Source organism: Ovis aries, chromosome 20, assembly GCF_016772045.2.
Source record: "Ovis aries strain OAR_USU_Benz2616 breed Rambouillet chromosome 20, ARS-UI_Ramb_v3.0, whole genome shotgun sequence".
Lineage (NCBI taxonomy): Eukaryota > Metazoa > Chordata > Mammalia > Artiodactyla > Bovidae > Ovis > Ovis aries.
The window spans coordinates 28,284,851-28,308,980 of NC_056073.1; the positions used below are offsets into that span (position 1 = coordinate 28,284,851).

General features: G+C 38.6%; 2 protein-coding genes and 1 pseudogene across 2 annotated transcripts; all 3 read right to left on the bottom strand.

The window, feature by feature from the left end:
- Positions 1 to 1,664: 1,664 nt before the first annotated feature.
- LOC101112857 (olfactory receptor 12D2-like) lies at positions 1,665 to 2,618 on the bottom strand. The gene has a single exon (XM_004019284.5). It carries the CDS (start codon positions 2,616 to 2,618, stop codon positions 1,665 to 1,667), a length of 954 nt encoding a protein of 317 aa, XP_004019333.3.
- An 11,035-nt stretch (positions 2,619 to 13,653) lies between these two features.
- Positions 13,654 to 14,566, bottom strand: LOC101115237 (olfactory receptor 12D1-like; annotated as a pseudogene).
- A 4,202-nt stretch (positions 14,567 to 18,768) lies between these two features.
- On the bottom strand, positions 18,769 to 19,716 carry LOC101113109 (olfactory receptor 12D1-like). Its single transcript, XM_027959123.2, has one exon. The coding sequence runs from the start codon at positions 19,693 to 19,695 to the stop codon at positions 18,769 to 18,771; it is 927 nt and encodes a 308-aa protein (XP_027814924.1). The 5' UTR covers positions 19,696 to 19,716.
- Positions 19,717 to 24,130: the final 4,414 nt, after the last annotated feature.

Genomic DNA, 24,130 nt, shown 5'->3' on the forward strand with positions numbered 1-24,130 from the left:
TATTTGTCTGTACTCTATTTACGGTATTTACTTATTTCCTGTGCTGCCTGGCTTGTGGGATCTTAGTTTCCCAACCAGTGACTGAGCCTGGACCCTCGAGAGGCAAAGTGCAGGCTCTTCACTGCTGAGCTGCTGCATCATTCTGTGTCTCTCAGTAGTTTTAGGCGCTGCCCCACCATGGTTTCAGGTCCAGTGGCATTGCTAGGAATTTACAAAGGGAGGAACACAGTAATTCTTGTCAGTTAGCTCCAAAAAGACTTCTGCAATTACTATTTAATAGTTTTCACTTGGTATAAGGTTGGTGACTGATAAGAAAAACAAGACAAAAAATGTTTATGAATTCTTCATATTTAATCAGAGGAGGCAATGGCAACCCACTCCAGTACTCCTGCCTCGAAAATCCAATGGATGGAGGAGCCTGGTAGGCTGCAGTCCTTGGGGTCGCTAAGAGTTGGACACAACTGAGCGGCTTCATTTTTCCTGTTCACTTTCATGAATTGGAGAAGGAAATGGCAACCCACTCCAGCGTTCTTGCCTGGAGAATCCCAGGGACAGGGGAGCCTGGTGGGCCACCGTCTATGGGGTCACACAGAGTCGGACATGACTCAAGCGACTTAGCAGCAGCAGCTGCAGCATATTTCATTGGTATTACATCATAATATACCATGTTATAGTCTGTGAAAATAAGTGTAGAAATAAAAAAACTAAATAAAAACTCAATTTTCCATGATCAGAAATTAAAGGGAAAATAACATAATAATGAACTAGAAAGGTATTCCTGAGATTTTTTTCAAGCTGACTCCACTTTGAACAATATTTTACAGTAATCCTGGACAGGTTATTCAATTGAATTATTAAATATCTTTGGAGTCAGAGTTCATAAACTCTTTAGCTAAACCATTAGTTACACTATCTGTATTAATTAGAATTCAGACTACTATTTATTTTAATTACTTGCCTCTCTGCTTAGAGAAAAAGAAATCATGACATATTGCTTAAAAATGTCCTTTAACTCATATGTGACTTTACATTGACTTTCTTGTGGAGTTCATGCCCTAAATTAAAATCCTTAAAGTGTAGCAGTTTAATAAAACAGTTTAATTTAAAGTGTAATAATTTTAAAAAATTATTTATTTTTTGGCTGTGCCATGCAACATGTGGGATCATATTTTCCTGACTAGGGACTGAACCTGTATCTTCTGCACTAGAAGCTTGGAGTCTTAACCACTGGGCCACTAGAGAAGTCCCTAAAACAGTATAATTATACTATTCACATTATGATATGTTAACTTGCAGGGAACACATAGGTAAACATACTTAAGTACTATCCAACTGTACAGTGTATGAGTACTTGAGGCAAATTTCTATATCTGATTTTATTCAAGAACACAAAATATAGATGTCATTTTTATCAACTGATATGTCCAAAACAAATTGAACAATAAAATTCAATGGACAGTGTCCCATTATTCAAGTTTTCCTTATATTATGTAAGAATGCATTGTTTAACATGACTTACTGGGCTTATCCATTTATTATTCTTTTATACAATTCCTTTAGTTTCACAGATAGTAAACACTCTGACAAGCAGTATAAAACCACATCTCCCGTTTCTCATTGCCTGTTGATTTATGCCTGAGAAGAGTTCGCTAGACTTATTCAAGTCATTGACTCCTTGAAATCACCCTCCTCAAGGCCCCCTTTACTTCCTTGTTCCTCAAAGTATAGATCAGTGGATTTAGCATAGGAGTGACCACATTGTACATAATGGCACTGATCTGATCCTGGTCCATGGAGCTACTTGAGGCAGGATGAATGTAAACAAAGACACCAGGGACGTGGAAAAGAACAACTACCAAGAAATGGGAGGCACACGTAGACAGTGCTTTATGTAGCATGCTGCAAGAATGGGTCTTGAAGAAAAGATAGATAATAATATAGAAATAAGACAGGAATGTTAGAAAGCATGAACCCGTGGCAATGGTGCCTGTGACAGTATTGACCAGCCGCTGGTTGAGCTCAATGTTCCCACAGGCCAACTCCAGCAACGGCTTCATATCACAGATGAAGTGATGGATATGGTTGGAACCACAGAAGTTTAAGTGAGAGGTCATTACTGAGTGCAGCAGGGCATGGAAAAAACCAATGATCCAGACAGTGAGAGCCATCTGGATACAGACTTGAGGATTCATGATCAGAGTATAATGAAGTGGTTTGCAGATAGCCACAAAGCGATCAAAGCCCATCACGGCCAGCAACATGGCCTCTGTGCTGCCCATGAAGTGGAAGAAATGAAGCTGGCTTATGCATCCCGAGAAAGAAATTGCTCTGTGTGTAGAGAGGATGTTCTCCATCATCTTCGGCAGACTCGCTGTGGAGAAGCAGATATCCAGACATGACAGGTTTCCCAGGAAAAAATACATAGGAGAATGGAGTCTTGGATCAGAAATGACAACCCTCAGGATGGCTCCATTTGCAGCCAGATTGACAATGTAAATTGCAAGGAAAACCACAAAGAGAACAGGCTGCAGTACTTGGATGTCTGTCACTGGCAGGAGGAGAAATTCAGTGACTGAGGTTCGATTCAGCATCACTTGAAAGAAAAGACAAAATAACATGGAATGTGATCTCTGACGGGAACCGGAGTCCTCCTGCTGAGAATTTTCTCACCCAGACAATAATATTTTGAGAGAGAGCATTGCTATTTAAATAGTCCCAGCGTCACAGGTTGTACAATATTTGGACCACTAGATTATTAAATATTAAGGTTACATGGTGTTTCTGGACCGTTACTCAAACACTTTTTAAAAATTAATCAATGTTTTTCTTTCTTCCACGAATTCAGAGCATGTTGCCAGCCTACCATCTTCTCTAATAACACTTGTGTTTTATCATCCTAAGATCTAACAGAAAGTAAATTTTTAAATACTCCACTGCGCTGCTTTAACTTAGCAAAGTAAGAACTCATTTGATTTACTTAAGAGCAACCAACAATGAGAGAACATTAAGAGCTCTAAGGAAATTGAAACAGAGATGCAAACCATGGAATGCTTTCTATAAAAAGGAAACATTTTAAGTTTGGGAAATCCTTGAAAGGAGAAGAAAACGATTTGATGTGACTAGAATTAAAAAGTGAATTGAGTAGGGAACATTTCTAGCAATCCCCTGGGATTCTCACCATTATAGCTAGAAAAAATTTTGAGTAAATATCTAACCATTATTTCACCTTTATTGAAGGCTGGCTTCCAGGTATTCAGAGTAGCTTTCCTGGATAACCATGTATGTTTTGTATATTATTAAACTTTATCACTCCTGGTTAAGAGAGGCATGATATGCCAAACATCATTTTTGGTTCTCTACCCTCAAAACAAAACTGTTTAAAAAATCCTGGGGGAAGAGAACCATCTCCTAACATCTAAAGATAATAGTAATCAGACTTTATGTACCAAATGATTTATTTCACTGCATCCAGAATATTTAAAAATCACATATTTACTCTGGAGAACACTTAGAGAAAGACAATAAAAATGTAGGTAGTAAAGAGCCTTCACAATCCACAAACACGATGGGGAATGTTACCTATCATAAGATAGGAAACTAGCCTTGAATCCTGGGCATTCAACTTGAATACCTCAAGAAGATAGACAATAAGCGCAACTCCCCAGCTTGTCTCCTGGCTCATTCTCCTACCTGTTTGAGTGTTCAAATTCACCGCTAAGAAAGCTTACCAGGTGGACACTCCTGTAAAGTAAATAATAGAAAAACATTAAGAGAAATAAAGAGTAAAAATGTATTTGAAGTGACAACTTATATTGGGACTGAGCATATAAGCTCTTCATCTTCCCAAACCTCTTCTTTCTGAAATTCTGCCCGTCTTTTATGTTGCACAGATCTTCAGACAAACCCTGAGAGAGAATGTCCCTGGGGTTTGGGAGGATCTTTCTATACCTGCAGTATGACAGAATTCTCCTCGGGGAAGTCCTATCTTGAGTTCTATTTTTGTTTTTCCCATCATTCCTATTTTCTTTCCTTACTGTACTTCTCTCCTAGTTTAAGAATCACAGACAGTATAGGTCTCAATGGCCTACATTTTCGTTTTTCCCCCAAACTTTAAACTTTCTATTTTTAATTGGAGTATAGCCAATTAACAATGTTGTGGTAGTTTCACATGAAGAGTGAAGGGACTCAGGTCATAGATGGAAATGCATCCATTTTTCCCTTCCAAATTCCCCTCGCATCCTGGCCAGCACATAACACTGAGAGAGTTCCATGTGCTATACAATGGGTTCTTGTTGTTATACATTTTAAATATAGCAGTGTGTACATGACCATACCAAAGTCCCGAACTACCCCTTCCCCTGGCACCCATAAGTTCATTTTCTAAGTCTGTGAGTCTTTTTCTGTCCCACAATTAAGTTCATGTGTATCATTTCCTTTGAGAGTCCACATACAAAGGATGTCATATGATATTTCTCTTTCTCTGACTGACTTCACTTGGTACTGCACTCTCTAAAATTATCTTTCGCTTCTTGAGACAGTGGTATGGATACACTTTCTCACCTTGGGGACTGCACTCTGAAAATTCTATATACAATGGAAGGAAATTGGGCAATGACAGTTAAAGAATGAGCGCCAGTCACATCCTATTGATCTGCACAGAAAGATGATTGTCATTTAGGTATTCTACTCATTTATTACTGTGGTTCTATGGAATGCAAAAGAGAGGAATGAGGAGAAGCAGTATTGCTTTTGTTCCTTCTGAGTCTGACACTTCACTGTTGGTGTTTTTTTTTTTTTAATTTAATTTTATTTGTTTATGTTTGGCCACACTGAGTCTTCACTGCTATGCACGGCCTTTCTCCAGCTGTGGTGAGCCCAGGCTACTCCCTAATTGTGGTGCGCGGGCTTCTCATTGTGGTGGCGTCTCGAGTTGCAGAGCATGGACTCTAGAGGCTGGGGGCTTCAGTAGTTGTGGTTTGCAGGCTCTAGAGCTTGGGATCAAGAGTTGCGGCACACAGGATTAGCTGCTCAGCAGCATATATCTTCCTGGACCAGTAATCAAACCTGTGTCCCCTGCATTGGCAGGCAGATTCTTAACCACTGGACCACCAGGACTCTCCTACTGTTGGTATTAACACTCAAATATTTTCTTTTATTTTGGTATCCCAGACCTCACACTTCTCCCTAGGAGAATGAGGCTGATATCTCCAATATCTCCAGTGTGTGTCTTCTTCACTTCTTGCTCTCTGCTTTAGTAGTAGTATTGTATCTGCTTCATCCAAGGGATATCTATATGCAATCCAACATCTATCCAAACTTTCTAATTACCATTACAAATGCAATGTACTTTGTCCATCTTTCGATTGTGTTTCATTTTTGCTGAAGTTCATAATATATTCATCACATTAATAATTTCTTCATTATTAATTTCATCAGCAGTAACAGGCTCACTGTCTCTACCCTCTGTTACTAATGCCCATGCCATCAGCATCCATGCAGTTTAATTAAATAGGAATTTAACCATCTGTGTTTAGGGTGACAGCATGTCATAAAGCAGTAGGTAACCATGTGCTCCTCTGTAGTTTACAGCCTCTATGAAGCTTGGATTATGTCAAAAATTCTGTTCAATAGAAATTCTGTCTGAGATAGTGCAGGATGTAAGATGCCTTCTCCCACACACATTCTTTTATAAACAAAATTGGAATAAAGAGACCGAAGAAGGTAGAGTTGGAAGATGGAAGAACCATGTGAGTAAGGTTAGAACCAAATTTCTTGGGTTTACAAAAGTGAATGTAAAAAATTTCAGGAGTCCATCTGTGACCTCAAAATATCCTTTTATAGTCTTGTCTTATCTGTCTGTATCTCTCTTTTATTTATTTATTATTCCTGCTTTTTATTTATTGACTGTTACCTGTTTTGTGGGATATTAGTTCCCCAACCAGGGATTGAACCTGTGCCTTAAGCAGGGAAAATATGGAGTCCTAAACACTGGACACCAGGGAATTCTGTATCTCTAAAAAGTTGTAAGTATTGGCATCCACCATGGTTTCAGATTCAGTGGCACTTAGAAAGTGAGGAACATAGTAATTGTTCTCTGTTAGCCTCCAAATATACTTCAGCAATTACTATTTAATAACTTTCACTTAGTATAGCTTGATGACAAGTAAGGAAAACAAGACAAAATTTTTTTTTTATTTTAGTTTTTTATTTTTTAAATTTTAAAATCTTTAATTCTTACATGCGTTCCCAAACATGAACCCCCCTCCCACCTCCCTCCCCATAACATCTCTCTGGGTCATTCCCATGCACCAGCCCCAAGCATGCTGCATCCTGCGTCAGACATAGACTGGCGATTCATTTCTTACATGATAGTATACATGTTAGAATGTCATTCTCCCAAATCATCCCACCCTCTCCCTCTCCCTCTGAGTCCAAAAGTCCGTTATACACATCTGTGTCTCTTTCCCTGTCTTGCATACAGGGTCGTCATTGCCATCTTCCTAAATTCCATATATATGTGTTAGTATACTGTATTGGTGTTTTTCTTTCTGGCTTACTTCACTCTGTATAATTGGCTCCAGTTTCATCCATCTCATCAGAACTGATTCAAATGAATTCTTTTTAACGGCTGAGTAATACTCCATTGTGTATATGTACCACAGCTTTCTTATCCATTCATCTGCTGATGGACATCTAGGTTGTTTCCATGTCCTGGCTATTATAAACAGTGCTGCGATGAACATTGGGGTACATGTGTCTCTTTCAATTCTGGTTTCCTCGGTGCATATGCCCAGAAGTGGGATTGCTGGGTCATAAGGTAGTTCTATTTGCAATTTTTTAAGGAATCTCCACACTGTTCTCCATAGTGGCTGTACTAGTTTGCATTCCCACCAACACTGTAGGAGGGTTCCCTTTTCTCCACACCCTCTCCAGCATTTATTGCTTGCAGATTTTTGGATCCCAGACATTCTGACTGGTGTGAAGTGGTACCTCATTGTGGTTTTGATTTGCATTTCTCTAATAATGAGTGATGTTGAGCATCTTTTCATGTGTTTGTTAGCCATCCATATGTCTTTGGAGAAAGGTCTATTTAGTTCTTTGGCCCATTTTTTGATTGGGTCGTTTATTTTTCTGGAATTGAGCTGCATAAGTTGCTTGTATATTTTTGAGATTAGTTTGTCAGTTGCTTCATTTGCTATTATTTTCTCCCATTCAGAAGGCTGTCTTTTCACCTTGCTTATATTTTCCTTTGTTGTGCAGAAGCTTTTAATTTTAATTAGATCCCATTTGTTTATTTTTGCTTTTATTTCCAGCATTCTGGGAGGTGGATCATAGAGGATCCTGCTGTGATTTATGTCTGAGAGTGTTTTGCCTATGTTCTCCTCTAGGAGTTTTATAGTTTCTGATCTTACATTTAGATCTTTAATCCATTTTGAGTTTATTTTTGTGTGCGGTGTTAGGAAGTGATCTAGTTTCATTCTTTTAAAAGTGGTTGACCAGTTTTCCCAGCACCACATGTTAAAGAGATTGTCTTTACTCCATTGTATATTCTTGCCTCCTTTGTCAAAGATAAGGTGTCCATATGTGTGTGGATTTATCTCTGGGCTTTCTATTTTGTTCCATTGATCTATATGTCTGTCTTTGTGCCAGTACCGTACTGTCTTGATAACTGTGGCTTTGTAGTAGAGCCTGAAGTCAGGCAAGTTGATTCCTCCAGTTCCATTCTTCTTTCTCAAGATTGCTTTGGCTATTCGAGGTTTTTTGTATTTCCATACAAATCTTGAAATTATTTGTTCTAGTTCTGTGAAAAATATGGCTGATAGCTTGATAGGGATTGCATTGAATTTGTAAATTGCTTTGGGTAGTATACTCATTTTCACTATATTGATTCTTCTGATCTATGAACATGGTATATTTCTCCATCTATTAGTGTCCTCTTTGATTTCTTTCATCAGTGTTTTATAGTTTTCTATATATAGGTCTTTAGTTTCTTTAGGTAGATATATTCCTAAGTATTTTATTCTTTTCGTTGCAATGGTGAATGGAATTGTTTCCTTAATTTCTTTTCTACTTTCTCATTATTCGTGTATAGGAATGCAAGGGATTTCTGTGTGTTGATTTTATATCCTGCAACTTTACTATATTCATTGATGAGCGCTAGTAATTTTCTGGTGGAGTCTTTAGGGTTTTCCATGTAGAGGATCATGTCATCTGCAAACAGTGAGAGTTTTACTTCTTCTTTTCCAATTTGGATTCCTTTTATTTCTTTTTCTGCTCTGATTGCTGTGGCCAAAACTTCCAGAACTATGTTGAATAGTAGCGGTGAAAGTGGACACCCTTGTCTTGTTCCTGACTTTAGGGGAAATGCTTTCAATTTTTCACCCTTGAGGATAATGTTTGCTGTGGGTTTGTCATAGATAGCTTTTATTATGTTGAGGTATGTTCCTTCTATTCCTGCTTTCTGGAGAGTTTTTATCATAAATGGATGTTGAATTTTGTCAAAGGCCTTCTCTGCATCTATTGAGATAATCATATGGTTTTTATTTTTCAATTTGTTAATGTGGTGAATTACATTGATTGATTTGTGGATATTGAAGAATCCTTGCATCCCTGGGATAAAGCCCACTTGGTCATGGTGTATGATCTTTTTAATGTGTTGTTGGATTCTGATTGCTAGAATTTTGTTGAGGATTTTTGCATCTATGTTCATCAGTGATATTGGCCTGTAGTTTTCTTTTTTTGTGGCATCTTTGTCAGGTTTTGGTATTAGGGTGATGGTGGCCTCATAGAATGAGTTTGGAAGTTTACCTTCCTCTGCAATTTTCTGGAAGAGTTTGAGGAGGATAGGTGTTAGCTCTTCTCGAAATTTTTGGTAGAATTCAGCTGTGAAGCCGTCTGGACCTGGGCTTTTGTTTGCTGGAAGATTTCTGATTACCGTTTCAATTTCCATGCTTGTGGTGGGTCTGTTAAGATTTTCTATTTCTTCCTGGTTCAGTTTTGGAATATTGTACTTTTCTAAGAATTTGTCCATTTCTTCCACGTTGTCCATTTTATTGGCATACAACTGGTGATAGTAGTCTCTTATGATCTTTTGTATTTCTGTGTTGTCTGTTGTGATCTCTCCATTTTCATTTCTAATTTTATTGATTTGATTTTTCTCTCTTTGCTTCTTGATGAGTCTGGCTAATGGTTTGTCAATTTTATTTATCCTTTCAAAGAACCAGCTTTTGGCTTTGTTGATTTTTGCTATGGTCTCTTTTGTTTATTTGCATTTATTTCTGCCCTAATTTTTAAGATTTCTTTCCTTCTCCTAACTCTGGGGTTCTCCAACTCTTCCTTTTCTAGTTGCTTTAGTTGTAGAGTTAGGTTATTTATTTGACTTTTTTCTTGTTTCTTGAGGTATGCCTGTATTGCTATGAACTTTCCTCTTAGCACTGCTTTTATAGTGTCCCACAGGTTTTGGGTTGTTGTGTTTTCATTTTCATTCATTTTTATGCATATTTTGATTTCTTTTCTGATTTCTTCTGTGATTTGTTGGTTATTCAGAAGTGTGTTGTTCATCCTCGATATGCTGGAATTTTTAATAGTTTTTCTCCTGTAATTGAGATCTAATCTTAATGCATTATGGTCAGAAAAGATGCTTGGAATGATTTCGATTTTTTTAATTTATCAAGGTTAGATTTATGGCCCAGGATGTGATCTATCCTGGAGAAGGTTCCATGAGCACTTGAAAAAAGGTGAAATTCATTGTTTTGGGGTGAAATGTCCTATAGATATCAATTAGGTCTAACTGATCTAATGTATCATTTAAAGTTTGCGTTTCTTTGTTAATTTTCTGTTTAGTTGATCTGTCCATAGGTGTGAGTGGGGTATTAAAGTCTCCCACTATTATTGTGTTATTGTTGATTTCCCCTTTCATACTTGTTAGCATTTGTCTTACATATTGCGGTGCTCCTATATTGGGTGCATATATATTTATAATGGTTATATCTTCTTCTTGAATTGTTCCTTTGATCATTATGTAGTGGCCTTCTTTGTCTCTTTTCACAGCCTTTGTTTTAAAGTCTATTTTATCGGATATGAGTATTGCCACTCCTGCTTTCTTTTGGTCTCTTTTTGCGTGGTATATCTTTTTCCAGCCCTTCACTTTCAGTCTGTATGTGTCCCTTGTTTTGAGGTGGGTCTCTTGTAAGCAGCATATAGAGGGGTCTTGTTTTTGTATCCATTCAGCCAGTCTTTGTCTTTTGGTTGGGGCGTTCAACCCATTTACGTTTAAGGTAATTATTGATAAGTATGATCCCATTACCATTTACTTTATTGTTTTGGGTTCGGGTTTATACACCCTTTTCGTGTTTCCTGTCTAGAGAATATCCTTTAGAATTTGTTGGAGAGCTGGTTTGGTGGTGCTGAATTCTCTCAGGTTTTGCTTGTCTGTAAAGCTTTTGATTTCTCCTTCGTATTTGAATGAGATCCTTGCTGGGTACAGTAATCTGGGCTGTAGGTTATTGTCTTTCATCACTTTAAGTATGTCTTGCCATTCCCTCCTGGCCTGAAGAGTTTCTATTGAAAGATCAGCTGTTATCCTTATGGGAATCCCCTTGTGTGTTATTTGTTGTTTTTCCCTTGCTGCTTTTAATATTTGTTCTTTGTGTTTGATCTTTGTTAATTTGATTACTATGTGTCTTGGGGGTGTTTAGCCTTGGGTTTATCCTATTTGGAACTCTGTGTTTCTTGGACTTGGGTGATTATTTCCTTCCCCATTTTAGGGAAGTTTTCAACTATTATCTCCTCAAGGATTTTCTCATGATCTTTCTTTCTGTCTTCTTCTTCTGGGACTCCTATAATTCGAATGTTGGAGCGTTTCATATTGTCCTGGAGGTCTCTGAGATTGTCCTCGTTTCTTTTAATTCGTTTTTCTTGTTTCCTCTCTGATTCATTTATTTCTACCATTCTATCTTCTATTTCACTAATCCTATCTTCTGCCTCCGTTATTCTACTATTTGTTGCCTGATCTCATTTATTGTGTTTCTGATCTCATTTATTGTGTTATTCATTATATTTTGACTCTTTTTTATTTCTTCTAGGTCCTTGTTAAACCTTTCTTGCATCTTCTCAGTCCTTGTCTCTAGGCTATTTATCTGTGTTTCCATTTTGATTTCAAGATTTTGGATCATTTTCACTATCAATATTCGGAATTCCTTCTCTGGTAGATTCCCTACTTCTTCCTCTTTTGTTTGGTTTGGTGGGCAACTCTCCTGTTCCTTTACCTGCTGAGTATTCCTCTGTCTCTTCATCTTGGTTATATTGCTGCGTTTGGGGTGGCCTTTTTATATTCTGGTAATTTGTAGAGTTCTCTTTAGTATGGAGCTTCCTCACTTTGGGTGGGGTTCTATCAGTGGCTTGTCAAGGTTTCCTGGTTAGGGAGGCTTGTGTTGGAGTTTTGGTGGGTGGAGCTGGGTTTCTTCTCTCTGGAGTGCAGTGGAGTGACCAGTAATGGGTTATGAGACATCAAAGGTTTTGGGATAATTTTGAGCTGCCTGTATATTGAAGCTCAGGGGAGTGTTCCTGTGTTGCTGGAGAATTTGCGTGGTATGTCTTGTTTTGGAACTTGTTGGCCCTTGGGTGGAGCTTGGTTTCGGTGTAGGTATGAAGGCATTTGATGAGCTCCTATTGCTTAATGTTCCCTGAATTCAAGAGTTCTCTAATGTTTTCAGGCTTTGGATTTAAGCTTCCTGCTTCTGGTTTTCAGTTTTATTTTTACAGTAGCCTCTAGACTTCTCCATCTATACAGCACCGATGATAAAACATCTAGGTTAAAGATGACAAGTTTCTCCACATTGAGGGACACTCAGAGAGGTTCACTGAGTTACAAGGAGAAGAGAAGATGGAGGGGGTAGTTAGAGGTAACTGGAATGAGATGCGGTGAGATCAAGAGAGGAGAGAGCAAGCTAGCCAGTAGTCACTTCCTTATGTGCGCTCTATAGTCTGGACCGCTCAGAGGTATTTACAGAGTTATATGGGGAAGAGGAGAGGGAGGAAGTAGACAGAGGTGACCAAGAGGATAAGAGAGAGGAATGAGTAGGAGAGAGACAAATCCTGCCAGTAACCAGTTCCTTAGGTGTTCTCTACCGTCTGGAATACACAGAGATTGACAGAGTTGGATAGAGAAGAGATGGGGGAGAAAAGAGACAGAGGCCACCTGGTGGAGAAAAAGGAGAATCCAGAGGAGGAGAGAGTGGTCAAGCCAGTAATCTCGCTCTCAGGTAAACTTGGGTAGTGAAGTTTGGGTTTTTAAATGTACAAAATTGACAACAAAAACCTAAGAGCAAAGATTAAAAATCTGTTTTTGAAGACAATGGTCTGCTTTTCTGGTTGCCTAATGTCCTCTGCCAGCCTACAGAAGTTGTTTTGTGGAGTTTGCTCGGCGTTGAAATGTTCTTTTGAGGAATTTGTGAGGGAGAAAGTGATCTTCCCGTCCTATTCCTCCGCCATCTTTCCCCAACTCAGCAAGACAAATTTTTGAGGAATTCTTTATATTTCACTGGAATTACATCATATTATATCCCATTACAAACTGTGAGAATAAGTATAGAAATCAAAGAACAAAATAAATGATAGGGAAAGTTTAGAAACTCAATATTCATGACCAAAAATTGAGGGGAAAATAACATGCTAAAGCTAAAAATGTATTCCTGAGATTTATTTCAAACTGACTATACTTTTGACAATATTTTACATGAATCTTTGACAGGTTGTCAGTTGACTTACAATACATCTTTGCAGTCAGAGTTCACAAAACTCTTTAGATAAACCGTTGGTTACTGTACCTCTGTTAACTAGAACTAAGCAATATTTGTTTTAATTTCTTGCCTCCCTGCTGAGAGAAAAAGAAATCATGACATACTGATTAAAAATGTTCTTTCACTCATGTGTGAGTTAATATTTACTTTTCCATTTGTGCCCATGATCCTAAATTCAAATCTTTAAAATATAATGGCATAATAATTTTATTGTTCACATTATAATATGTTAACTTGCAGGAAACACACAGATAAACTGGCCTAAGCACTTTCCAGCTATACAATGTATGAGCAACTGAGGCAAATTTCTGTACCTGATTTTATTCAAGAGCACAAACATGACAGATCAGTTGTATCAACCAATATCTCCCAAACAAATTCAACTTTAAGATTCCATGAATAGTGTACATTTGTTCAAATTTCCCTTATATTCCCTAGAAATGAACTGTTGAACACAACTTACTGGGCTTTTTCATTTATTTTTTCTTTATACCATTCTCTCTGTTTTATAAGCTTCTCAGGTGGGACTAGTGGTAAAGAACCCACCTGCTAATGCAGGAGACATAAGAGACGTGGGTTCAATCCCTGAGTGAGGAAGACCCCCAGAGGAGGAAATGGCTACCCACTCCACTATTCTTGCCTGGAGAATCCCATGGACAAAGGAGCCCGATAAGCTAGAGTCCTAGGGTTGCAAAGAGTCAGACATGATTGAAGCAACTTAGCACATGTGCACTCTGTTTTACAAAGAGTAAACAATTTGAGAAGCAGTATAAACTCGCTATCTCCAGTTTTCATTACCTATTTATTTATGCCTCTGAAGAATTCTTCAGATATCTTTAAGTCAGAGCCTCCCTCACATCACCCTCCTCAAGGCCCCTTTTACTTCCTTGTTCCTCAAAGTATAGATCAGTGGATTTTGCATAGGAGTGACCACATTGTACATAATGGCACTGATCTGATCCTGGTCCATGGAGCTACTTGAGGCAGGATGAATGTAAACAAAAACAACAGAAAAGAACAACTACCAAGAAGTGGGAGGCACAAGTAGACAGTGCTTTATGAAGCATGCTGCAAGAATGGGTCTTGAACTAAGATAGATAATAATATAGAAATAGCACAGGAATGTTAGAAAGAATGAGCCCATGGCAATGGTGCCTGTGACAGTATTGAGCAGCCACTCATTGAGCTCAAAGTTCCCACAGGCCAACTCCAGCAATGGCTTAACATCACAGAAGAAGTGATGAATACGGTTGGAACCACAGAAGTTTAAGCGAGAGGTCATTACTGGGTGGAGCAGGGCATGGAAAAAACCAATGATCCAGACAGTGACAGCCATCTGGATACAGACTTGATGATTCATGATAAGAATATAATGAAATGGTTTGCAGATCGCCACAAAGCGGTCAAAGCCCATCATGGCTAGCAACATGAACTCTGTGCTGCCTAGGAAATGGGAGAAATGAAGCTGGCTTATGCCTCCCAAGAAAGAAATTGCTTTGTGGGTAGAGAGGAATTTCTCCAGCTGGAATACAGATATCCACACATGACAGGTTTCCCAGGAAAAAATACATAGGAGAATGGAGTCTTGAATCAGAGATGACAACCATCAGGATGGCTCCTTTTCCAGCCAAGCTGACAATGTAAATTGCAAGGAAAATCACAAAGAGAACAGGCTGCAGTTCTTGCATGTCTGTCACTCCCAGGAGAAGAAATTCAGTGACTGAGGTTTGTTTCAACATCACTTGAAAGAAGAAACAAAATAACATATGGAATGTTATCTCTGATGAGAACCAGTGTCCCACAACTGAGGATTTTCCCATCTAGATAATAATATTTTGAGGTAGAGCAGTGGTGTTTTAAATAGTCTCAGAAGCACAGATTATACAATATTTGGACCACTGGATTATTAAATATTAACATTATATGCCATTTATGGAGTGTTACTCAAACACTTTTGTTTTTATTTGACATATCTTTTCAAATATATATATACATCTTTTCTTTTTTCCAGGGATTCAGAGCAAATTGCCAGCCTACCAATCTTATCTGGTAAAGACTTGTCTTTTATAATCCTAAGATATAACAGAGGGTAAATTATTAAGCTCTGCACCACACTACTGTCTCCTGACTTAGTAAAAAATCATTTGAAGGGTTTTTAACCTAAGAAAAATTGACTGTGAGGGAATAATAAGAGCTATAAAGAACTCTGAATGGAGACGTGAACATTAGAGTGCTTTCTATTAAAAGGAATCATTCAATATTTGGGAAACTCTTGAAAGGAGAAGACAAAGATATGATGTGACTAGAATAAAAAAGTGAATTTAGTAGGGAACATTTCTAGAAATCCCATGAGATTATCACCTTTAAATGTAGTGAGGATTTTGAGAAATTATTTAATGTTAATATGGTGTTGGAGAAGACTCTTGAGAGTCCCTTGGACTGGAAGGAGATCCAACCAGTTCATTCTGAAGGAGATCAGACCTGGGATTTTTTTGGAAGGGATGATGCTAAAGCTGAAACTCCAGTACTTTGGCCACCTCATGCAGAGAGTTGACTCATTGGCAAAGACTCTGATGCTGGGAGGGATTGGGGGCAGGAGGAGAAGGGGATGACAGAGGATGAGATGGCTAGATGGCATCACTGACTTGATGGGCGTGGGTCTGAGTGAACTCCAGGAGTTGGTGATGGACAGGGAGGGCTGTGTGCTGCAATTCATGGGTCGCAAAGAGTCGGACACGACTGAGCGACTGAACTGAAGTGAATGCACGTTTATTGAAGGCTGGCTTAAAGGAATTAAAAGTAACTTTCCTTGATAGCCATGTATATATTATATATAGTTAAAGTCTAAAGAGTGGTCCAAAATCACAGAAAAAGTGGGGAATTTCTCGATTAGTATACAGTGAGAGCTGGGATAGCTTTACCCTCTGAGCCACCAAGGAAGTCCATTGTAAAGCAATGATATTCTAATTAAAACACATTGTAAAGCAATTACATGAGTCAGTGATGCCATCCAGCCATCTCATTCTCTGTCATCCCCTTCTCCTCCTGCCTTCAATCTTTCCCAGCATCAGGGTCTTTTCCAATGACTCAGTTCTTTGCATCAAGTGGCCAAAGTATTGGAGTTTCAGCTTCAGCATCAGTCCTTCCAATGAATATTCAGGACTGATTTCCTTTAGGATTGACAAGCTTGATCTCCCTGCAGTCACAGGGACTCTCAAGGGTCTTCTTCAATGCCACAGTTTAAAAGCATCAATTCTTTGGTGCCCAGCTTTCTTTATATTCCAACTCTCACATCCATACATGACTACTGGAAAAACCATAGCTTTGACTAGACAGACCTTTGTTGGCAAAGTAATGTCTCTGATTTTTAATATGCTGCCTAAGTTGATCATAGCTTTTCTTGCAAGAAGCAAGTGTCTTTTAATTTCATGGTTGTGGTCACCATCTGCAGTGATTTTGGAGGCCCACAAAATAAAGTCTTTTACTGTTTCCATTGTTTCCCCATCTATTTGCCATGAAGCAATGGGACCGGATGCCATGATCTTAGTTTTTTGAATGTTGAGTTTTAAACCAAGTTTCTCACTCTCCTCTTTCACTTTCATCAAGAGGCTCTTTAGTTTTTCTTCACTTTCTGCTATAAGTGTGGTGTCATATACGTATCTGAGGTTATTGATATTTCTCCTGGAAATCTTGATTCCAGCTTGTGCTTCATCCAGCCCACCATTTCATATGATGTACTCTGCATATAAGTTGAATAGGCAGGGTGACAATATCCATGTATGTTGGATTACATTAAAAAATCTGATTAACAATAATTCTAGTCTGAGATAGTTCAGGGTATAAAATGCTTTCTCCCCACACATTTTTTTTATAAACAAAACTGGAACTGTGGCAAAACCAATACAAAATTGTAAAGTAATTAACCTCCAATTAAATAAATTTATATTAAAAAAAAAGAGAGAGAGACCAAAGAAAGTAGAGTCGGGAGATGGAAGAACTATGTGAGCCAAGTTAGAATCAAATTCTTTGCTTTACAAAAGTTGATGTAAACAATTTGAATAGTCTGTTTATGAACTCAAAATATTCTTTTATAACTTTTCAGTCTGTATCTCTATTATTTATTTAGTAGTCTTATTTATTTATTTGTTGGTTGCACTGCGTGGCTTGTGGGATCAGAGTTCCTCGACAAGGGCTTGAACTTAGGCCCTTAGCAGCGAAAGTGCAGAATGCTAACCACTGGACACCTGAGAATCCTATATCTTTAAATAGTTGGAAATGCCAGTATCCATTATGGTTTCAGGTCCAGTGACACTTCATGGAACATAGAAAGTGAGGAACATAGTAATTCTTGTCTATTAACTCCAAAAATACTTCAGCAAAGAAAGCTGGGCACTGAAGAATTGATACTTTTGAGCTGTTGTGTTGGAGAAGACTCTTGAGAGTCCCTTGGACTTCTAGGAGATCCAACTAGTCCATCCTAAAGGAAATCAGCCCTGAATATTCATTGGAAGGACTGATGCTGAAGCTGAAAGTCCAATACTTTGGCCACCTGATGTGAAGAACCGACTCATTAGAAAAGACCCTGAAGCTGGGAAAGAATGAGGGCAGGAGGAGAAGGGGATGACAGAGGATGAGATGGTTGGATGGCATCACTGACCCAATGGACATGAGTTTGAGCAAGCTTCGGGAGTTGGTGATGGACAGGGAAGCCTAGCTTGCTGCAGTCCACGGGGTCGCAAAGAGTTGGATACAACTAAGCGATTGAATTGAACTAAATTACTATTTGATAGCTTTCACTTAGTATAAATTTGGTGATAGGTAAGGAAAACAAACTTGATGAATTCTTCATATTTCACTGGTATCATATCATATTCTATGACATTACAATCTGAGAAAATAAGTATAGAAATCAAAAACAAAATAAATAATAAGGAAGAATTTTGAAGCTCAATTTTCTATGATCAGAAATTGAGGGGAAAATAACATATCAGTGAGCGAGAAAGATATTCCTGAGATTTTTTTTCACACTGCCTCCATTTTTAGCAATATTTTAAGGTAATCTTTGACAGGTTGTCCACTTGAATTATAAAGCATCTTTGGAGTCAGAGTTCACAATTTATCTCTGTTAATTTGTACTCAAAGTATTATTGTTTTAATTACTTACTTGCTTCCTTGTTTGGAGAAAAAGAAATCATGATATACTGCTTAAGAATTTCCCTTACCTCGTATATGAGTTAACATTTGTTTTTCTAGTTGAGTAACCATATCTCTACCCTCAAATTCTTAAAATAAAACAGCATAATAACTTTATTTTCACCTTACAATATGTTAATTTACAGGAAACATGCAGATTAACAAGCCTTAGTACTATCCAACTATGCAATATATGCATATTTGAGGCAAATTTCTGTATCTGATTTTATTTAAGAACATACAAGAATATGTAAACAAATAGTTTTATCAGCTTATATCCCCCACACAAATTCAACATTAAAATTTCAAGGGGGATTCCCTAGTGGCCAGTGGTAAAGAATCTGCCTGCCAGTGCAGGAGACACCAGTTTGATCCCTGGTCCAGGAAGATTCCACCTTCCACGGAGCAGTTAAGCCCACTTGCCACAACAGGAGAAGCCACTGCATGGAGATACCTGAGCACCGTGTCTAGAGGAGCCCCCACTCGCCAAAACCAGAGAAAAGGCTGCCGCAGCGATGAAGACTCAGCACAGCCAAAAAAAAAAAAAAAAAAAAAGATTTTGTGGATAGTGTCCTATTTGTTCAAGTTTCCCTTACATTACCTAATCACACACTGTTAACACAACCAGACTGGACTTTCCCGTTTATTTTTCTTTATATAATGCCTTCTGCTTCACAAACAAGTAAACAATTAGAAAAGCAGTATAATTTCACATCCCAACTTTATCATAGCTTTTTTACTGATGCCTTGGAAGAATTCTCTAGATTTCTTAGAGTCAGAGTCTCCTTCTGATCGCCCTCCTCAAAGCCCCCTCTACTTCCTTGTTCCTCAAAGTATAGATCAGTGGGTTTAGTACAGGAGTGATCACACTGTACATAATGGCAATGATCCGTTCCTGGTCCACGGAGCTATCTGAGGCAGGACGGATGTAAGTGAAAACAACAGGAGCATAGAAAAGAACAACTACCATGAAGTGGGAGGCACACGTGGACAGTGCTTTATGGAGCATGCTGCAAGAATGGGTCTTGAAGAAAAGATAGATAATGATATAGAAATAGGAGAGAAGGGTTAGAGAGAATGGGCCCATGGCAATGGTCCCTGTCACAGAATGAAGTAGCCATTCATTGAGGTCAGTGTTTCCACAGGCCAACTCCAGCAATGGCTTAACATCACAGAAGAAGTGATGGATGTGGTTGGAACCACAGAAGTTTAAGCGAGAGGTCATTATTGAGTGCAGTAGGGCATGGGAAAACCCAATGATCCAGACAGTGACAGCCATCTGGGTACAGACCTGATGATTCATGATGAGAGTGTAACGAAGTGGTTTGCAGATAGCCACAAAGCGGTCAAATGCCATCACGGCCAACAACATGGCCTCTGTGCTGCCTAAGAAGTGGAAGAAATGAAGCTGGCTTATGCATCCCAAGAAAGAAATTGTTTTGTGGGTAGAGAGGAAGTTCTCCAGCATCTTTGGCAGAGTCACCGTGGAGTAGCAGATATCTAGACATGACAAGTTTCCAAGGAAAAAATACATAGGAGAATGGAGCCTTGAATCAGAGATGACAACCATCAGGATGGCTCCATTCCCAGCCACATTGACAATGTAAATTGCAAGGAAAACCCCAAAGAGAACAGGCTGCAGTACTTGGATGTCTGTCACTCCTAGGAGGAGAAATTCAGTGACTGAGGTTTGATTCAGCATCACTTGAAAGAAAAGACAAAATAAGATATGAAATGATATCTCTCATGGGAACCAGAATCCTGCAGCTGAGGATTTCCCATCTAGACAACAATATTTTGAGGGAGAGCATTGTTGTTTTGGGGCTTACCTGCTGGCTCAATGGTAAAGAAGCAACCTATAAATGCAAGGGACATGGATTCAACTCCTGGGTCAGGAAGAATCCCTGGAGGAGGAAATGGCAACTCTCTCCAGTATTCTTGCCTGGAAAATTCTGTGAACAGGGGAGTCTAGAGGGCTACTGTCTATGGGGTTGCAAAGAGTTGGACATAACTGAGCACATCCACAAAGTCTGGGAAATCCATGAGTGGAGACGAAAAAGATTTGATGCGACCTCAATAAAAAAGTGAATTAACTAGGAAACATTTCTAGGGATCCCATGGGACATTCATCTTTATAGCTAGAGAATATTTTGAGTAATTATCTCACCTTTATTACACCTTGACTGAAGGCTGGCACCAAGAATTCAGAGTAGCTTTCCTTAATAACCATGTGTATTTTGTATATTGTTAAACGTTATCACTCCTGCTTAAGATACACATGATATGCCAAGGGTTATTTTTGGTTCTCTACCCACAAAACAAAATTGTATCAAAAATTCATTTGGGGAAAAAAATCTTTTCCTAACGTTTAAACAAAACAGTAATCAGACTTTCTGTACTAAGTAATTTATTTCACTGCATCTTTTAGAGATTACTCATTTACTTTGATGAATATTTACAGGTATGCCACTAAAATGTAGGCAGTAGATTGCCTTCAAATCCACCAATACAATGTTCATCATTAAATAAGAAACCAACTCTAAGTCCTTGGTATGTAAATTCAACCCTAACAAGAAATCGGAGACTATGGGCAACTTTGAGCCTGTTTCATTCTCCTACCTGATTCAGTGTTCAAAGCTATAGTTAAGAAAGTTGACCAGGTTTACTTCTTACCTTTTTACTTCTTACCTTTTTCAGAAGGTTGACTTCTGAAAAATAAACATTAGAAAGCTATGAAAAATAAAGAATAGAAAAATGTTGAAGTGATAGTTTGTATTGGGATTATAGTATAAGCTCTTCATATTCCAAAACCTCTTCTCTCTGAAATTCTTCCTTTTGTTTTTGATCCATGGTTCTTCAGATACATAAACTCTGAGAGAGGGTGTCCCCTGGGTTTGAGAGGAGTGTTGTAAGAATAAACAAGTTACCTTTCTATACCTGCAATAGAAGAGAATTCTCCTTGGGGAATTCCTATCTTGAGTTCCATTTGTCCCATTTTTCCTCTTTTCTTTCCTGTTTCTTTCTTAGTTTCGGAACCACAGGCAGTACAATTCTCAGTGGCCTCAAATTTTCTTAAATTATCTTTCATTTTCTGGGACAGAGGTATGGATATATTTTCTCATCTTTGAACCTTCCTTGGAAAAACTATAAAATGGAAGGAAATTGGGCTACGACATTTAAGGCATGAGGGTCAGTCATATTTCTTTAATCCATACAGAAAGATGATTACCTTTCAATATTCCCCTCATTTATTACTGTGGCTCTATGGAAAATAGAGGAATAAGGAAAAGTAGTAGTGCTTTGCTTCTTTTCAATCTGACTTTTCACTGTTGGTATTAACACTAAATTATTTCCTTTAATTTTGGAATTCCCAAGCTCACATTTCCCTCTAGGAGAATGAAGCTGATCTCTCATTGTGTATCTTTACTTCTTGCTATACCGTTTAGGTAAAAATATTCTATCTGCCTTATCCAAAGGATATCTATATGTGTTCTGACATCTATCCAAGCTTTAATTCCAATTGTAAATGCCATGTCCTTTGTCCATCTTTCTATTGCAAATCGCATTTTTCTTTTGCTATGCAGAAGTTCATTGTATATTCATCACATTAATAATTTCTTGTTCTAGTATATGCTATGAATATAATACAAGTGAATAGCAATGATTGTGTGCTCATTGTGTAAGTGATGTTTCTGAGTCTATGTATTTGTATTTCCATCCTTCCTTCTAAATGTGTAAAGTGATGTCAAAAGTGCTGGAGGACTTCCTGCAGAAGGCATTCATCTCTATGATTGGTTGCTTGACCCAGTTCTTTATCTTTGGCTCTCTAGGGACAACTGGATGCTCCTGACTAGTGGTAAAGGAATATAATCAGTACTGAATAATTGTTACCCTCACTGCCACTCACTCCCTGACAGTACTTGGGGCTGGTGGGCATAGCCTGGCTCTTTGGCTTCATGGTATATGGCTAGGTTGTGGGCCTGATGGCCTAGCAGAGGTCCAGTGGCCCAATCACATTAGCCAATTTTACTGTGACTTCACACCTTTGTTAAGACTGGCCTGCTCAGATCCTAGAGTGAGTGATCCAGGTGACAACATTCATTCATTCATTGTGTGGTTATCTCATTATTCCTTTTGGACTGATTCTGATATCTTATGCCTGGATTGTAGTGATTGTATTGGCAGTTCTTGCTGTGGTCAGCAAGAGAAAGGCTCACCATCATGGTCCTCCTACCTGGCTATAATGTTCACATGCTGTGAAATTCTCATGGTTGTTTACACTACAGTCTCTGCTGCTCAGTCCCCATTCAAGTTTTTCAGTTCAGTTCAGTTCAGTGGCTCAGTCGTGTCCGACTCTTTGAGACCACATGAATCGCAGCTCGCAGGCCTCCCTGTCCGGCACCAACTCCCGGAGTTCACTCAGACTCACATCCATCGAGTCAGTGATGCCATCCAGCCATCTCATCCTCGGTCGTCCCCTTCTCCTCCTGCCCCCAATCCCTCCCAGCATCAGTCTTTTCCAATGAGTCAACTCTTTGCATGAGGTGGCCAAAGTACTGGAGTTTCAGCATTAGCATCATTCCTTCCAAAGAAATCCCAGGGATGATCTTCAGAATGAACTGGTTGGATCTCCTTGCAGTCCAAGGGACTCTCAAGAGTCTTCTCCAACACCACAGTTCAAAAGCATCAATTCTTCAGCGCTCAGCTTTCTTCACAGTCCAACTCACATGACCATTGGAAAAACCGTATTACCTTGCTCTATTTGATGGTCACCACCATCTTGAATCCTCTGATCTACCCTATTTGGAGCAAGTTGGCTCATTAAGCACTGAGGAGGCAGCTCGCATAAGGAAACACACACACTTGACTTATAAAGGAGGGTGTTGATATTTTTGGGGGGGGGAGTGCAGATTTTTCCACTGAGAAAACTTCCAAGAATGTTTGAAAAAAACCATACCTTTGTCCATTTTCTTGTTCCCCTCTAGTCTTTCTATGGTTCCTCTAAGAGTGAGGCAAGTATGGTAATTTTTGTGTTAGATTAAATTTTTTTATTTTAAATTCTATTATTTCTCTATTAAATAGGTCATGAATATTTTATATAGAAAAACAATGACAAATAGTATCACTAAAAGAAACCTAGAAATACTGTTTATTTATAGCATTGTTTTATGACATCAGAATTGCATTCTTTTTTTTAAATTTTTTTAGTTTTTTATTTTTTAAATTTTAAAATCTTTAATTCTTACATGCGTTCCCAAACATGAACCCCCCCACCCCCACCTCCCTCCCCATAACATCTCTCTGGGTCATCCCCATGCACCAGCCCCAAGCATGCTGTATCCTGCGTCAGACATAGACTGGCGATTCAATTCTTACATGATAGTATACATGATAGAATGCCATTCTCCCAAATCATCCCACCCTCTCCCTCTCCCTCTGAGTCCAAAAGTCCGTTATACACATCTGTGTCTTTTTTCCTGTCTTGCATACAGGGTCGTCATTGCAATCTTCCTAAATTCCATATATATGTGTTAGTATACTGTATTGGTGTTTTTCTTTCTGGCTTACTTCACTCTGTATAATCGGCTCCAGTTTCATCCATCTCATTAGAACTGATTCAAATGAATTCTTTTTAATGGCTGAGTAATATTCCATTGTGTATATGTACCACAGCTTTCTTATCCATTCATCTGCTGATGGACATCTAGGTTGTTTCCATATCCTGGCTATTATAAACAGTGCTGCAATGAACATTGGGGTACATGTGTCTCTTTCAATTCTGGTTTCCTCGGTGTGTATGCCCAGCAGTGGGATTGCTGGGTCATAAGGTAGTTCTATTTACAATTTTTTAAGGAATCTCCACACTGTTCTCCATAGTGGCTGTACTAGTTTGCATTCCCACCAACAGTGTAGGAGGGTTCCCTTTCTCCACACCCTTTCCAGCATTTATTGCTTGCAGATTTTTGGATCGCAGCCATTCTGACTGGTGTGAAGTGGTACCTCATTGTGGTTTTGATTTGCATTTCTCTAATAATGAGTGATGTTGAGCATCTTTTCATGTGTTTGTTAGCCATCCGTGTGTCTTCTTTGGAGAAATGTCTATTTAGTTCTTTGGCCCATTTTTTGATTGGGTCGTT

What these genes read in the sequence shown, in the direction of transcription:
- LOC101112857 (XM_004019284.5), bottom strand. Translation starts at nt 2,618, where the DNA reads ATGTTATTTTGTCTTTTCTTTCAAGTGATGCTGAATCGAACCTCAGTC.
- LOC101113109 (XM_027959123.2), bottom strand. Translation starts at nt 19,695, where the DNA reads ATGCTGAATCAAACCTCAGTCACTGAATTTCTCCTCCTAGGAGTGACA.